The sequence below is a fragment of the Vombatus ursinus genome, unplaced genomic scaffold (assembly GCF_900497805.2).
Source record: "Vombatus ursinus unplaced genomic scaffold, bare-nosed wombat genome assembly UNPS02014791.1, whole genome shotgun sequence".
Lineage (NCBI taxonomy): Eukaryota > Metazoa > Chordata > Mammalia > Diprotodontia > Vombatidae > Vombatus > Vombatus ursinus.
The window spans coordinates 76,282,061-76,299,051 of NW_020954569.1; the positions used below are offsets into that span (position 1 = coordinate 76,282,061).

At 34.0% G+C, this 16,991-nt stretch overlaps 1 protein-coding gene across 4 annotated transcripts in view; it reads left to right on the top strand.

Annotated features, from left to right (window-relative positions):
• WDR7 (WD repeat domain 7) overlaps positions 1–16,991 on the top strand; it is a 458,806-nt gene that overhangs the window by 21,166 nt on the left and 420,649 nt on the right. For all 4 annotated transcript variants that reach the window (XM_027868951.1, XM_027868954.1, XM_027868953.1 and 1 more), the window contains 2 exons: positions 2,495–2,666; positions 12,615–12,721. In XM_027868951.1, the coding sequence (XP_027724752.1) occupies positions 2,508–2,666; positions 12,615–12,721 (266 nt within the window). In that variant the 5' untranslated portion in view covers positions 2,495–2,507. The remainder of the gene's footprint in view (positions 1–2,494; positions 2,667–12,614; positions 12,722–16,991) is intronic.

Genomic DNA, 16,991 nt, shown 5'->3' on the forward strand with positions numbered 1-16,991 from the left:
TTGTTGACTTTTGATTGGAGGGTCATTGAGCACAGATATTTCTATTTTTCTATCCTTCAAGGAATCTTGAATCATTTTGAAGTATGGATGGAAGATACTGTGTAGTGAAATAGCCTGTTGGTCAATTGTTCTATCAAATCAAATGCTTTCCCTTCCACAATTAACAAGTAATAAATATAGTGGAATCTCTGTTCTCTATGTCTTAGTTGGTTATGCAATGGTAAATATGTGGTTCGTTATTGAGTATCATTTATGAAAGCCTACTTATTCCCTGTGAGTACCTTTTAGATAATTTTCAGAAAGTCATCTATATATTGATGAGCAAATAAGCATATAGGTTAGTAGTTAATAACATTCTTTTAGTTGGAGGGGTATTAATTAGGTCCTAGGATTTTTCCATATCTTTGGTACCTTCTCCTTTTTCACATACCTTGTATGTTGGTCATTTAGTACCTTTATAATTGTGTTTCTTCTGACACAAATGGCTTCTATATGTATTGGTCTAGTCAGGTTGCTTTCCCTATTTTCTTTTAAGTTCCATTTCTTCATCCTTTATATAAACACATTTGGGACTGTGATGTTAGATCCAATTATGGTAGTACCACTGTCCTTGTTGGAGAAAATTGTTATAATTTTTTTTAAAATCAGTATTTTCCATTTTCTTGATGTAGTGGCCTTGATCCATTTTTATCCTTAAACTTTATATAATTTGTAGGTATTTTGAATGAAATTTCCTTCTTTATCTCCTCCTGCTGGGTTTTGTTAGTAGTGTAGAGAAAATTTGATGATTTTTGTGTTTCTTTTACATCTTGCTATTTTATTGAAGTTACTGCTTGTTTTGTTTATTTTTTCATTGAGTAATTTTTTCTTGCCATATTGCTTATTTAATTAAAAAAACAAACTTTTCTTCTTGTCTTCTTTAACAGATCATCCCAACAGTTATCCTTTTCCTTTTTTGTCATTTTCTCTTTATCTACTTATTCCATTCTTGCTGCCTGCAGATATACTTTATGGAATTTTACCTTCAAATTCTGTTAATAAGCAATGTATTTCTTCATTGTATTAGGAATTTTCTTAATTATGTTTTAAGCCTTTCTGCTAGAGATGATGGGCAAAGGTCTTCATTTACTATTTGTTTTGAAGTTATTTTGGCTTTGCAGTTGCAAGCCTTGTCACTTGGGTCCTTCAATGCTGAATCCAGGGTGAGACTGGAGGGCCTGTAAGAAGCCATACTGTGCTCTCACTGGAGGGTCTGGAGTAGGGTAGCCAGTAATCCTGATTGAGAATAGCTTCTTGGCCCTGTTCCCTTTCACATTATTGGTCTGGACGTTGAGGAAGGAATGATGCCTTGGAGAGGGCCACCGAGCTTGGGATCTAAGTCTTGTCACTCCTACAGTGCTAGGTGCTGTAGCTGAGCAGGGATTTTGGTGGTCTTCAGCTTATATTCCCTTCTTTCTTGAACTGAACTCTGCTAGTTGCAAGTTCTGCCCTCTAACAGCCTTGGATGAGGTGTTTGGTCCCAGGCTCTGACTCCTCCTGAAATTCCTGGCTGGAACTCTGCTCTCATGATGCAGTGGCTGCGTTTAGGCTCTGATCTCTGTGGCATTTGCTAAATAGGAAAGGACCAGGTACTGAATGTACTTCTATCTCTTTGTGGCAAAGCCCCATTCTTTACAAGAATCTTTACTGACTTTTGTTTTAGGGAGGAGCTTGAGGTTCTTAAAAGGATTGAACAAATTTCAAGGACAACTCATCCCACCCTTAGTACTTGTTGTCAGTTTGCAATGGCTGTATATACCCTGATGAACCAGCTTGTCCACCTGCTTATCAGAGGTCACATAACAGATGTTCTTTAGCCACTTGGTGTTTCATGTATCGGCAGTTAGGCCAAACTCTTCTGAATGTTTTTGTGTTTCCTAAAGGGAACACAATGTCATCAACAAACCAATGAAACAAACTAAGCAAAATACTTTTCAAAATTTATTTTTAAAAATATATTCTTGATGCCTTTTGTCCTTGCATGAAGGAACAGAAAAAAACAACAAAAAACTCCAATCTCTCCCCACTCCCCACCCCCACATTACACTGTCCTTTGTAACGAAGAAAAACATGAAAGCAAAAACTTAGATGTAGTAACGCATTTAACAATGTACATATAGCATCATGTCCTTCTATAAAGAGGACTCATATGTTTCTTTGTCTAGTTTCTGTATATAAAATATTAATCAATTGTCTTGAAAGTAATCGTTATGTAAAGAGACTTGATTTACTTGTTTAGTCATTGTTTGAGTAAAGCAAATAAGGATAAAGTTGTACATGAAGAATTTTGTCTGTACAGGGATAAACATTTGGCCAAATTTTGTTAATAGGGTGCGGTAGTGATTTTCAAATTGTGTGTGGTTGAGATTTGTCATTAAAATGTAAATATGTGGGGATCTTCTGGTGGAATTTTTTTTGCAATAAATACTGAAAATTATCTTTATGAAATTTCCAGGTGTGAAAGCAAAATGGCGGGAAACAGCCTTGTTCTACCAATTGTTCTTTGGGGTCGTAAAGCACCAACACACTGCATCTCAACTGTGCTTTTAATGGATGATGGGGCTACAATTGTAACAGGATGTCATGATGGACAAATATGCCTCTGGGATCTTTCCCTAGAACTGGAAGTAAGTATGCAAAATATCACTTGTGTCTTTTGGACATAGCTATCTCCTTTTCTGGTGACATTTTTTCCTTATTATTTTTTATAAGTTGCTACTACTACTAATTAAAAAAATATTGTAACTCCTTATTTCTTTACCCTCCTTGTGAAGGTGCTTTGGAATAAAAGATAACCTGGAAATTGCTGAAGTATAGTTGACATTTCTGTTTTGTTTTCTTTATGCTAGATCTTAATGGAAGACTACCTAATTCTATGTTTATTAGCCAAATGTGAGATCAGATCATAGAAAAAAGCCGAATGAAGGATATTAAGCTATTATTATATGAGAATATCATTTTATCAAGTTGGTGGATTTGACACTTTAACCATTCTACTGCCTACCTTTTGACTTTTTCAATGATCATGAATCTTTTACTGCTTTGTGGAGATGGACTTACAGTAACTTTTGAGATTCATTAGCTGCTCTTAATAAATTTTCATTAAAACAGGACTTGAAAATTATTAAGGATCAAGTTGAGAATCAGAATTTCTGCCTTCATCACAAATGATTGAAATTTGACTGCTTAAAAAATATAAAATGAAATGATGTCTTTGTGAAAAAGAATAAAAGGATAGTTATGGTCCTATCACCTTAATTTCTATTTAGCACAAATGAGCAAGCAGTCAATTAATAGTATTCTTTAAAAGCAAAAGAAATGAGGAAACAAATTCCTTCACTGATAAATGACTAGCAACAAATAAGAGAACATTTATTTGAATCCACATGAAATCACTGGAAAGTTAGGAAAATATGGTTTTATTTTAAAAATTTCTTTATTGTGAACTTAAATATCAACAAACATAAATTTGATTATATGACATGTGTCTCTAATAAAGTGATGGGACTTTTTTTGTGGCTTGTAAAAGTGATCATGGTAGGGGTATGCTACATATCAGCTTAGCTGCAGCTGTATTTTTAAGATTGGTGAGTCTTGTGCTAGCAGCTGTGAAGAATTGCAGAAATGTATTTGTTGTATAAACACAGAAATGAATAACTTATTTAGAAATTAAAAAAAACAACAATGTGCAGTTTTATGTGAAGTCATAACCAATTTGCAGATGATACAGTTTGCATACAGATGTAGTAAAGACCTGAGTAAGAATTTTTAACAAATTAGGAAACAAAAATTGTAAAGAATTAAAAAAGATGAACATCATGATTTATGAAGCATCCATAGGACTGATGAAAATGTTGGTAATGAAGCAATGTGGTTAAGTGGAAAGAGCGTTAGATTTAGAATACAGGATCTGGATTTACATTCTGGCTTTGCCACTTTTACCTGTTTCATATGATTTAGGGTTGAGAGGGACCCCTCTTTGGACCCTTATGTCTTCATTTGTAAAATGAGGATGTTGAACTCGATTTCTAAGGTTTCTTTCAGTTCTATGTCCTACAGTTTTAAAGATTTGGTTTATTCAAATAGAAAACTTCAAGAATGATGACTTGAGTTAAATTTAAATTGACCAATGTCACTAGTATTTCCCAGCCATTTCCAACATGGTATTTCCTGTATGGCCTTAAAACCAATTTGCTAAGTCTGCAGTGGAAAATTGCAGCATCTGTGAGATAGAATATCCACATGCCAAAATCACAAGTGAAGTCAGTGTTGATTTCTTTTTCACACCAGCTTGGCATAGATCACATAGAATTCACAAGGTCAAACTGTCATTTGGACCTATGGTGAAGCACTTGAGAGAATCTGTGTGATGAAAAATGCACAGTGATAATGCTGTAGCTCACAGTATGCATTCTGCGAAATAGCATTTGAACAAAAATCATGTTTTGCAGCTTGATCACTTACCTTATTCATCAGACTTGACTCCAGATGATTCTTGGCTATTTTCAAAAATCAAATCCCCCTTCAGGCAGAAAATTTGCTGCCATAGAGGTATTCAGAAGAATGTGATGCAAGCTCTGAAGGCAGTTCCAAAAGAGAATTTTCAAAGAATTTTTGAGCAGTGGCAGGATCATTAGTATTAATATACTTTCTCTTAACAAAATTATTTGAAGGGAAAAATTCTCATTTGGATAGATAAATTCTGCTACATTAAAAATAACTGCAACTCTTTTCCTAACATAGACATGTATATATAAGATATATGATATGTATAAATACATATATAATTGTTTCATCATCATACTTCATGCCATTCTTAAGCGGGTAGAAAACTATCTTAAAGGTCACACCTGCAGTTTTAGTTATTAGGGTTTCACTGATAGCGTAAGATGAAAATAGATGATAATGTATTTAATTGTGTCATATATGAGATGATAAACTAGAAATCAATGTTATACTTATCAAAATTTCTGATGATAATAAAGAAACAAAGTTGAGGTTACCTATTAGGAAGACATGAATAAAATTTCAAGAGATCTTGACAGATTGGAAAAAATGATTCCACAGATCAAAAATGTCTTCTTTTAAAATATTAAGAAACAAAATGCTAATAGCAAATGTAGAAAGATTGTGCCAAGGTAAGGAAGCATAGTTAGATGATCCTATGAGGTAAAGAGCTGCCTGTGAATCAGCAATGCAGTGCTGTTGAAGAGAGGGATTAATGATTTACTGAAATGGAGAGAAAGGCATATGAGTTTTAAGACCTATGCCTAACCTTTTTGCTTATATGGCCCATTAGTCAGATTTTGTAACTAGAACATTGTATTTAGTTTTGGATGAAAAAGGAAAGTCCAAGGAAAACCAAAGTGTTTTAAAGGTATGGACAACCAGTTTTCTGAGAAACTGTTAACACAAATGGAGTTGTTTACTGTAGGGAAGATTAAGCATGCTTTTTTTGTTGTATTTAGCATATGAAAATTAGGTAATAGGTAAAAATAGGCCTTTCCATGAAAGACCAACAAGATACTTCTTCCCTCCCGCCCCCTTCCCGAGATTATGACCAACATTTTTTTTTTATTAATTTATTTTGATTTATCAACAACCACTTCCATAAGCTTTTGAGTTTTAAATTTTTCTCCCCCTCCCTCCCCACCTCCCTTCTCAAGACAGAGCACAATCTGATATAGGCTATACTTATACATTCCTATTAAAGATATTTTCACATTAGTGGTGTTATAAGGAAGAGTTAGAACCAATAGGAAGAACCATCAGAGAGGAAACAAAACAATACAGACGAAAAAAGATAGCAAATAGTATGCTTCGATCTGCATTCAAACTCCATAGTTCTTTGGATGTGGATAGCATTTTCCGTCATGAGACTTTTGGAGATATCTTAGATCCTTGCATTGCTGAGAAGGGCTAAGTCTTTCAATGTTAGTCATCGCACAACATAGCTGTTACTTTGTATAGCGTTTTCCTGGTTCTGCTCACTTCACTCAGCATCAGTCCATACAAGGCTTTCCAGGTTTTTCTAAAGTCTGCCTGATCATCATTTCTTATAGCACAATAGTATTCCATTACATTCATATACCACAGCTTGTTCAGCCATTCCCCAATTGATGGGCTTCCCCTCAATTTCCAATTCTTTGCCACCACAAAAAGAGCTACTATAAATATTCTTGTACATATGGGTACGACCAGCATTCTTGGTATTGTTATTGTGACATATTCTCATCTATTACTAGTTTGCAAGAATTCAAAGATAGACCTATGACATTTGAACCCCTATATATTGCACTTCTTTGGCCTATGGTCTGTAGGGAGGAGGGATAAAAGCTTGGTCTAAGCTCATGGCAGGAATGAAAATGACTTAAAATGACATTTTAGAAGTAGCAGCAGAACTCAAAGTTCGTCAGCACCTAGGGTGGTGGTGTTAACACTTTAGAAAGGAAGTGTTGTGTGTTCACTGTTAACCATCACCTCTATTACCACTCTTTCATTTTTCCCATTTTCTTTTCATTCTTGGTCACATTGGTGGCCAAATAGATGGAATTTCTTAATTGTGATCTTTAATATTCAAAGATAATGCTGATGGGAGTCATTATGTATAAGTGAAGAATTCAATTTGTGATAATTTTTGTGTATATTTCATGTATGCCATTTAATGACCATAGACGCTATTTGTATTTGTTTTTCCTCTGAGCTTTTTAATTTTCCCCCAACTCTAAGCCCTGAACAAACTATTGCTATGAAAGGAGACAGAGGAGCTGATTTTCACCAGCTTCATGGAAGGTGTTAAAACTTTTAATTTTCAGTTGTTTATGTTGACCCTGTGATCGGTGCATTTTTAGCGATTTTCAGTTCACTACAGTTATCCTTTTTTTTTGCTATTTAGTAATTACTTAATTTTCTGGATCCTCTTTATTGCTCATCTGACTAAAGAAGTGCACTGTAGTTTCCATTTATGTGTTTTAGAAGTCTCACATGGAAACTATGAAATACATCAAAATATTAACTTTTTTTAAAAGCTTTTCTTATATGAGTCAACTGATTTATTGTTTCCATGGTAATAGAGAGATCAAGATTTGGTTTGCTAAATTTATTACTATATACTCATGGTTTCCAGTTATTGTCAGTTGATCACTGTAAAGACTAATTTGTACATTCTTATGATTGGAAATCATATGATTAAAGAGTTGAAATGGACATGAAGAGCTAGTCCTGCCTTTATCTAATATATGAGTCTTTATTTATATTACTCTGAGCAGGTGGTTACTACTTTCATTGAAAAGAAGTTTATGCAGTGAGTGTTGCAATGGATAGAGCGTTGGGCCTGAAATAGGAAAACATGAGTTCAAATCCAGCCTCAGACACTTAGTAGCTGTGTGACCCTGGGCAAGTCACTTAACTTCTGTTCTAAGTTTCTTCAACTGTAAAATGGGGATAATAATATCACTTATCTCAGGATTGTTGTGAGGATAAAATGAGGTAATATTTGTAAAATGCTTAGCGCAGTGTCTGGCATATAGTAGATGCTTAATAAATGCTTATTTCTTTCCCTTATTCTTTTTAAGGCAGACTGTCCCTTGTTAGTTCTAATTAGACAGCTCTTTTTTATATTGAATTGAAATTTGTCTCACTATAATTTGTATACATTGTTCCTAGATCTGAGTAAGACATAAAGGGTAGAGCTATAGGACCTGGAGTTTGACTTCTGCCTTAGACATTTACTTGCTGTATGACCTTGGGCAAGTAACTTGTCCTCCCTGAACCTCAATTTCCTCATGTATATAATGAGGATAATAATAGTACCTATCTCAAAGGTTGTTATGAGGCTCAAATGATGCCAAGTATGTAAAGTCAGTCAATAAACATTTATTATTCACTTATTATGTACCAGACACAGTGGTAAATGCTGGAGATAAAAAGAAAGGCAAAACACCCCTTCCCTGCCTGGAAGAGCTTGCATTCTAATAGGGAGACAACTTGCAAATAACTATTTACGTACAAGGGTCAGGTAGAGATGATGGAAGGTAATCTTAGAGGGAAGGTGCGGGCCTGGGAAAAGGCCTGCCAAACTGATTCTCGAAACAGGCTAGATAAGGAGTGGTGGGAGATGAGGAGAAACAGCATCTCAGGCATGGGAAATATTAAGTGAAAGGCTCAGAGATGGGAGTTGTGAGGAACAGCAAATAGAATGGTTTTCCTGGGTTATAGAGTACATGAAGGTATTTGTTGGGGAGCCATTCATGTCATACTATTGATTCATATTGAGTTTGTAGTGAGTTGACACTCTAAATTAGAATTAGTAATCTTCATTTAAGAGTTTTTGTTACAGCAGTAAAACAGTAGTAGACAGATCCTTGTGATATTTGATTTATATCAGCATAGTTAAAAATGACATTTATATAGCGTTTTAAGGTTTTTGAAGTGCTTTACGTACATTATTTCATTGGTTTCTCCTAATAACCAAGTAAGGCAAATTTAAGTGTATTTTTAACCCCATTTTACTATTAAGAAAATTGATCTCAGGAGAGATGACTGGCACAGGGTCACACATAGCTAATAATGTGTCTGACATGGGAGTCATGTCCAAGTCTTTGATATGCACTGCTTCAAATATTACTTACTTCCTCTACCTTGGTGCAAGAAGGTCCGGGTAACATGTTCCTGTGTCAGATGCTGTCAGCAAACTATCTAGCTCAAAAGGGACTTTGGAGCCAGGATTGATGGAAGAGAGAGCATCTACATTTATGTAGGAATCGAGTTTTATTTTGTGTGTTTGTATGTGATACTTAAAATTTGGTTAACATTCATTAGGGAAGATGTTGGCCATATTTCAAGCTTTTTTCCTTTTTGGGAATATTGAGCATTCTGGCTTCTTTACATTTTTTTTTTTTTAAACTACCATTGTGACTTCATTTCTTTACCTCTTTTTCCTTGTCTGTAGATAATACTGCTTTAAAGCAATATGTAAGAGTGAGTTGTTATATCCCCTCATTCTTGGTTATTGTGAACTAGCTGTGTAATATTGCACAAGTCAATTCTCAGTTTAGATTTTAGTTTTGTTCAATTGGAAAATGAGGGGGGTTAGGTTATGATCTTTCAGGTACCTTTTTTATTTATTTTTTTTGAGTTGGCATTTTTTTTTTTTTTTAAGAATACTTTATTTTTTCCCTAATTGATTTTTAAATATTTTTTAAAAAGTTTTGAGTTCTTTCCATCTCTCCCTTTTGCTTCTTCTCCTTTCCTGCAATCTGATATAGTTTATACATGTGCAATCCTGTAAAACATTTCCATATTAGTCATTTTGTACAAGAAGACTCAAATAAAAAAAAGAATCAGAGAAAGAAAGTGAAAATTAGCAGGCTTCAGTTTGTATTCAGACAGTATCAGCCTTCCTTCTGGAGGAGGACAGCATGCTTCATCATGAATCCTTTGGAATTGTCTTGGATCATTGTATTGCCAAGAATAGCTAAGTCATTCACAGTTCTTCACTGTACAATATTGCTGTTACTGTGTACAACGTTCTCCTGGTTCTCCTCACTTCAGATCATTAAGTTCATCAGTTCATTAAGTCTTTCTAGGATTTTCTAAAATCATCCTGCTTGTCATTTCTTATAGCACAATAATATTCCATTATAATCATATACCACAGCTTGTTTACCATTCCACAATTGATGGGCATTCCTTCAATTTCCAATTTTTTTAAAAATTTATTTATTGGTGAGGCAATTGGGGTTAAGTGACTTGCCCAGGTCACACAGCTAGTAAGTGCCAAGTGTTTGATGTCAGATTTGAACTCTGGTCCTCCTGACTGCAGGACCAGTGCTATATTCACTGCACCACCTAGCTGCCCCAATTTCTAATTCTTAGACACCACAAAAAGAGCTGCTATAAATATTTTTTTCTAAATAGGTCCTTTTCCCTTTTTTTTTTTTTTTTTTGATGTCTTTGGGATATAGACCTAGCAGTGGTATAAATGGATCAAAGGGTTTGCACAGTTTTTTAGTCCTTTAGACATAGTTCAGAATTGTTCTCCAGAATGGTGGGATCAGTTTACAACTCCAATCAGGTACCTTTTGCATATATATATAATTGTCTTTATGTCTACTTTTTCCTTGATTCTGTATTATTATCCTTTTCTCCAAAATTTAATGTGTAATTAACTCTTTCAGTGGTAAGGAAAAGCATACAACCTTTATCTGTACAGTAGAAGTGAGAGACAGCTTTGTGTAGTAAATAGAATGAAAGCTTTGATCCAAGATGACCTGGGTTCAGGTGCTACCTCAGTTACGTAATGGAGGCATGACTTGAAAGCAAATCACTTACACTTTCTAAGACTGTTAAGTTGCTGAGAAGATACTACTCCATAGTCCTTCAGGGTGTTCACTCTTCAGACATTCCCTGTAACAATGAAATCATAGTGCCCAGAACCTACAAATATAAGTAGAAACTTATATAATGTTGAAATGACATTCTTAGAAAATGAATGAAATGTTTAATAGAAAATTAAAAATAGAGATAGGGCCTGAACCTTCGAATTCACTGGTATAGGAAGCTTGGGGAGTCAGTCAGTCAGTCAGTAAACATTAAACACTGACTGTGTGCTGGGCAGTGTGCTAAGTGCTGAGGATACAAATATGAAAAAAAGAAAGACAGTCCCTGCACTGCAGGAGCTTGCAGTATACAAAAGGAAGCCAAAGGAGGGGAAGGGGAAAGGTACCTGCCATGGGGGTATGATGCCAAAATCAGAGAGGTCTGAAAGCAGTGTAGCCAGGTGGGAAATGAGGGAGAGAAAACTCCTGTCATTACAAGTTAGCACCTTCTCTATACCTTAGTCTTAGAGCATCTAAGTGGTTAGCCCATGGTCATGTGGCAGTGTGTCAGAAGAGGGACTTGAATTCAGGTCTTCTGGCTCTAAGATTGGCTCTCTATTCACAATACTGTGCTGCTTATAAAATGAAAAACAAATGGGAGATTTTGGTGAATGGATTGGCAACAGTTATCATTTACATTTGAGATTTTGGTCAAGTAACAATTTTGCAGCCTAAAAAGAGTCTACTATCAGCACTATGAGAATCTTGAGTTTTACTGATAGTTTGGTATTGGTGTAGAGCTGTCATTTATTGGAGAGCTTCTCGTTACGCACACCTTTTGGAATTCATTGAGTTTTAGAGGTATAAGGCACCTTAGAGATCATTTAGCTTAACCCTTCTTCCCTTCCCCCCCTTTTATTGTTGTTGTTATTATTATAATTATTGGTAATAATATTATTATTGAGATGGATTGAGATGGAGGTCCTTGAGAACAGAGACTATCTTTTTGTCTTTGTATCCCCACTAGTTAGCACAGTGCCTGGCACACAGTAGGCTTTTGATAAATGCTTGTGGCCTGAGGCTAAGGCCCAGAGAGATGTAGTAGCTTTCCCATTTTGATTGAACTAATTGATAGAGGAGCTAGAATAAAGGAGCTAGGTGTCTGGATTCCTATACTAGTGCTTTTCCCACTATTATGCTGTATTAAGTAGTAAAATCTGGCAAAAATTCCTGCTTCTTTGATACTATATATTTGACATAGGTTTACTCTTGTTTATATGGATGTATGTGCTTTGGTCATATGGTTTGTGAGCCTCACTTTGTGCTAGCTCTGCTAATCAATCTAGCAAGATTTCTCATGTTTGTGCTTATAAGACAAATCCCTTAAACTGTTAGCTAACACTTTTTTTTTCAATTTTTTTTTTCATTTTTGTCACATATTGAACTGGAAGAATTTGCCAGTGCATTAGAAATGTAGTCTAATCAAGTCTTTGGCCTTCTTGAGTATGACTATAGGTAATAGAATAACACTATACCTATTATAAAAATCTGCTTTTTTTTTTAAATGATAGAGAGCTGTTGTCATGACTGTCATGGACAGCCATACCTTCGTGGAATAAGCATAGGCTATTTTTTTTTTTTGGAATTAGGCAATGGGGTAAGTGACTTGCCTAGGGTCACACAGCTAGTGAGTGTTATATGTCTGAGACAGGATTTGAACTCAGGTACTCCTGACTCCAGGGCTCGTGCTCTATCCACTGTGCCACCTAGCTGCCCCTGCATAGGCCATTTTGAACCCTCTCACGTCACATAAAGCTTGTTATTTAACTGTCAAATTTAGATTTGTGAATGAGTATATGTTTTTACAAAGTTAATGAATGCAGTATTCTCTTGATGTTTTTCTACCTTTTTGAACGTATTATAAATTTCCTCTCCTTTTCTATTTTTTTTTTTTTTCCTGGAAGTGTATGAAACTGAGAATATTGATTCAAGATCATATAGCTGACTTGAGAGGACCCTGGTCATCATCTCTTTGGCTTTGATAGTCCTCTGTTTAGTCACATAGATTTTATTAATGTTATAAATCAGTCTTAACTAATTCTTTTTCTGTCTCATAAGGAGCTTTCAACATTAACCATAATTTTAACCAAATATCTTGATGTGTTCATAGTTTAAACCTTTTAAAATTTTTTAAGAGATTAGCTCCACTACATTTCTTCATATACAAATGTTTCATTATTATTTTTTAAATTCTAGATTAACCCTCGGGCTCTCTTGTTTGGCCATACAGCTTCCATTACTTGTTTGTCCAAAGCTTGTGCTTCTAGTGACCGGCAGTATGTAGTGAGTGCATCTGAAAGTGGGTAAGTATTCTTTTACTCAGAATAGAATACTTTTTAGTATACTTTTACTCAGAACAGAATGCCAGTATGTTAGTAAGGCTTATCTTTTTTTTGGTTTTATATAAATGCCAGCCAAATGCAAAGGAAAATATGAATTATAGTCTCTATGTTACAAGGAAATGACTTTAGCTAGTGATTGTTTATGTCTATTATTACTTTTTTACTTTGCTTCTCTTCTGAGAAACTTTGGGCAGTAAAGCCTATAAAATGATTAATTTTCTTAACACTTTTCTGAATTATTAGACAAGCTTCAAATTATTCAGCCTTAATTGTCCTTAGCTAGCATAAGTGCATCGACTAGTTCCATTCATGCCTCATGCTATATTGTTATGCCAACCCAATGTGGGAACTTATACCCCGAGAAAGAGGCTGGAGGCTGGCTAGTGCTTCCACCAGTAATTTGTATAGTTTCTTAAATACTTGTTATAGTTCAGGAAATTACATTGGCTCAAATCCTTAAATATTAGTGGCAGACGTTTGGGCAGCTTTGAATTTGAACATAGTGGCACCTTATTGATCCAGAAAAAAAAATAAGGCAAGACATTACTTTTCTGTCAATTGAAGGCATCATCTAATCTATTAGAATATGGTGTTTTAGAAATTGTGCATTTTGTACAAAACTAAATCTAACACATACCTTCCTGCATTATGGCATAGGAATGAGCAGTGGACCTGCAGTTTCACTAGTATAGGGAGTTCTTGTTGAGTAACTTACACCAGTGTAAATTGGCACCTTTCTTGCAATTTAGAGTCTTAGTGTTGTCTTGAGTAGTGGTATCAAGCTCAAATAGAAACAGGGCCACTAAAAAGTATGTAAGTATCCCTGTCATCCTCAAATTGACTTAGAAAACCATACATGTTTATATGTGTTTGATGCTTTTGATCTAAAGCATTGAGAGGCTAAGTGACTTGCCCAGGGTTACACAGCCAGTATGTTTCAGAGATGGGACTTGAGCCTAGTTCTTTCTGGTTGTGAAGCCAGATCAATCTCCATGATGCCTGTTTTGGACACTGGGGACCCTGAACTAGCCTTAGACCCTATGCAGGGGTGGCAACCTGCGGCCTTGAGGCTACATGTAGCCCTCTAAGTCCCTAATTGTGGCCCTTTGACTGAATCCAAACTTCACAGAACAAATCCAAAGGATTTGAAGTTTGGATTGGGTTGGTGGGACCCTGGAGCAATAGTTTCAGCTTTGAGATGATGACATTGAGGCCCAGGCTTCTCAATTCTGGTTCCCCTCTGCGCACTAACTCATATTGTTTAGAAACCAACCAGTCATTTGCTCATTTTGTACGTCAACTTTTCCATTTGGGGATGGGAAAGAATCAATATTTTTTTGTCCTTCCTACCTCCCGGGGTTAGAATGGGGAGAGGTGATTGAAGTTTTGTTTATGTGATGTTTTAAAAACAACAATAACTCAGCATTACAGTATGTTTTAATGATAGTTTAAAGTCATTTAAAATTTTTTTTAGAAATTTAATAATGAACATCAATATATCTAATTTAACTTGTGTAATAAATACGTATTTTTAAATGTATTATAACACATCAAATATAACTTTTTAGGTACTCTCACTTCAGTGTCCTTCAGTGCCCTTTGTCTATTCATTCTCATTCAATTTTCATCTTAAGTAGTTATTGGATTGATTCTATTCTATTTCTGCTTTTTAAAAAATTTAATTATTCAGAGTAGCATTTGCAATTTTCTTTGTCTTGCTTATACCTGTCAGTTTTAATTTCACTCTAGTAATGGACTACGTGGCCATTCAATTCATGGTCCACAATTTTATTTAACTATTCTACTATTATTGGTCATTTAATTTTTTTAGTTAAAAATATTGTTTTGAAAACACTTGAATAAATAGCTCTTTTTTGGGAGAGAGGTATTTGAGGACAGTTTGTTTATATTCTGAACAGTGGATTTCGGGGTTAAAGGGTGTGGCTTTTGGACTTTTCTTGTCTGCTTCTGGATTATTCTCCAAAAAGCTTTATTTTAAATTATTTTTGTCAGTTGGCTGAATATGAGGTAGTACCTCAAAGTTGTTTAAGTTTTTTCTCTCTAATTTTAGTCAAATTGAACTTTTTTTTTGAAGTTATTAACATCTTATGTATCCTTTTCTGGAAATATTCTATTCATATTCTTTGACTTTTTAATTATTGTGGATTGCCAGTTACCTTTGTGAATTTTCAGCAGTTCATTATATTATTATATTATAATATTATATGTTATATTTTCAAGTTATTGTATTTTTTATAATTTTTAAAATTTTAATTTGTTAGTTTCACTTTTCTTTTAATTATGTGTATGTTATCATATAAAATTTTATTTTGATAGATTCATACCAATCTATATTGTCCAAATAATTCCTTCTAATGATTGAGTGAGAGGAAAAAAGCTTCCCCTCTATAACTGGCAGAAATATATGATTCCATTCTATTTTCTCTTTACATGATTAAAAAAAATGTTTATCATCCACTTGGAATTCACTGAGGTAAATATGTAGGTGGATGGAAATAAATTTGTTGCCATATTGCCAACCAATTTTCTTCCAAGTACATTTGATAGATAATGTTCCTTAGTTTTCTTTATTGAAGAAAATACATTTTTGGGGGGCTTGTTTAGACCATGTATTGATGAGGTCATACTTTGATGTTTACATAACACATCATGGTGGAAAGTTTATTGAATGTAGTCCTTTCTCATTCTTTTTCTCACTCTACCTCTCTTGTTTACTCCAAAGGTTTGATGATAAATACTTTGTATTGTTTAAGTCTGAGAGTACAGGATTCCCTTCACATCTTTTTTGCCAGCATGCACCTTGATTTTTTTTTTTTAAATTGAGACAAATACTTTACTTTCAAAAAATTGTGTTTTGGTGATATCTTTTATTTTTACATTTCCAGACCTATATGCATACCACTGCTTTTTAGTGGGAGTCTCCCTTGTAACAGAAAAGCAGTTAGCAAAACCACCTGAGTGACTGTATGTAACACCCCTGTGATATTTTTTCCCATTGGTTTTTCCATACAAATTTCATAATGGTATTATAGTCCTATAAAGAAACCCTTTGGTGTTTTGATTGAGATTGCATTAAATATATGATAATTTGGAGAGTATTGTCATTTTTATAATATTAATCTAATTTATCCATGACCGTTGAATTTCTGTTTTATTATTTAGGTCATCATAATTTTGTGGTTATCCTTGTATATAGGTTTTCTGTATTTTTAGGTAGATTAGTGATTAGATTTGCGATTTTTTTTGTTGTAAATGGAGTTTATGATTTATTGATTTTTATTACTGGTAAATAAGTATGTAAATTATTTTTTTGCTGGTTAATCTTGTATTCTGGGAGATTGAGTTCATTTATCTCTTAATTTTTTGGTTGACACATTTTGGATTTTTTAGATAAACTTATGTCATTTGAAATTAATTATTCTTTGAGCTTTTCATTTCCAATGCTAATCTCTTCAATGATTTTTTATTGTCATAACAATTTTGGAGTTTCCAGTACTAACTCAAGTAAGAGAAGTATAAGTGGATATCTTTGTTTTATACCTGCTCTTTTAATATTTCTCTGTTGCATAATGTTTTCTCTTAACTTATGGTAGATGTGTGTGTGTGTTGAAGAAAAATCTCAATATACCTTGCTTTTTATTCTTTTTTAAAAAATCATCAGTGACATTGGAATTTTATCAAAGGTTTTTTTTTTTGCTTCTGTTGGTATGTGCCTTGTTTGAGGTTTTTTGTTTGTTTGTTGTTTTATTATGTTAATAGTTTTTTCTGTTGAAGAACTGAACCAGCCATTTGTGTCTAGTATAAATCCTAATTTTATCATGAAGAATATTAAAAAAGTATTCTAAATATTTTGGTTAGCATTTTTTTTCTATTCACTAAGGAAATTGATCTATAATTTTAATTTTTAATGTAATCCTTACTAGGTATTAAGGTCAGTAATACATATTTTACTTTAAAAAGGCACTTATTTGTATTAATAAGTTTTTCTCCAGGTAAATTTGAATTTTCTTTCTGTAAGTATTTTCAGAATAATGCGTTTTCCAGCTCCTACTTTGTCTTGTTTTCATTTAAGATAGTATGTTTTTGGAAGGTATTTCTTCAAAAGAAATAGAACTACAAATAGAAATTAGAAGTGAAATATTGTATTTAATTTGTAATAGTCCTATAGAATGCATTTCAATTGACTGTTTCATGGCTATATTTTTTTCAA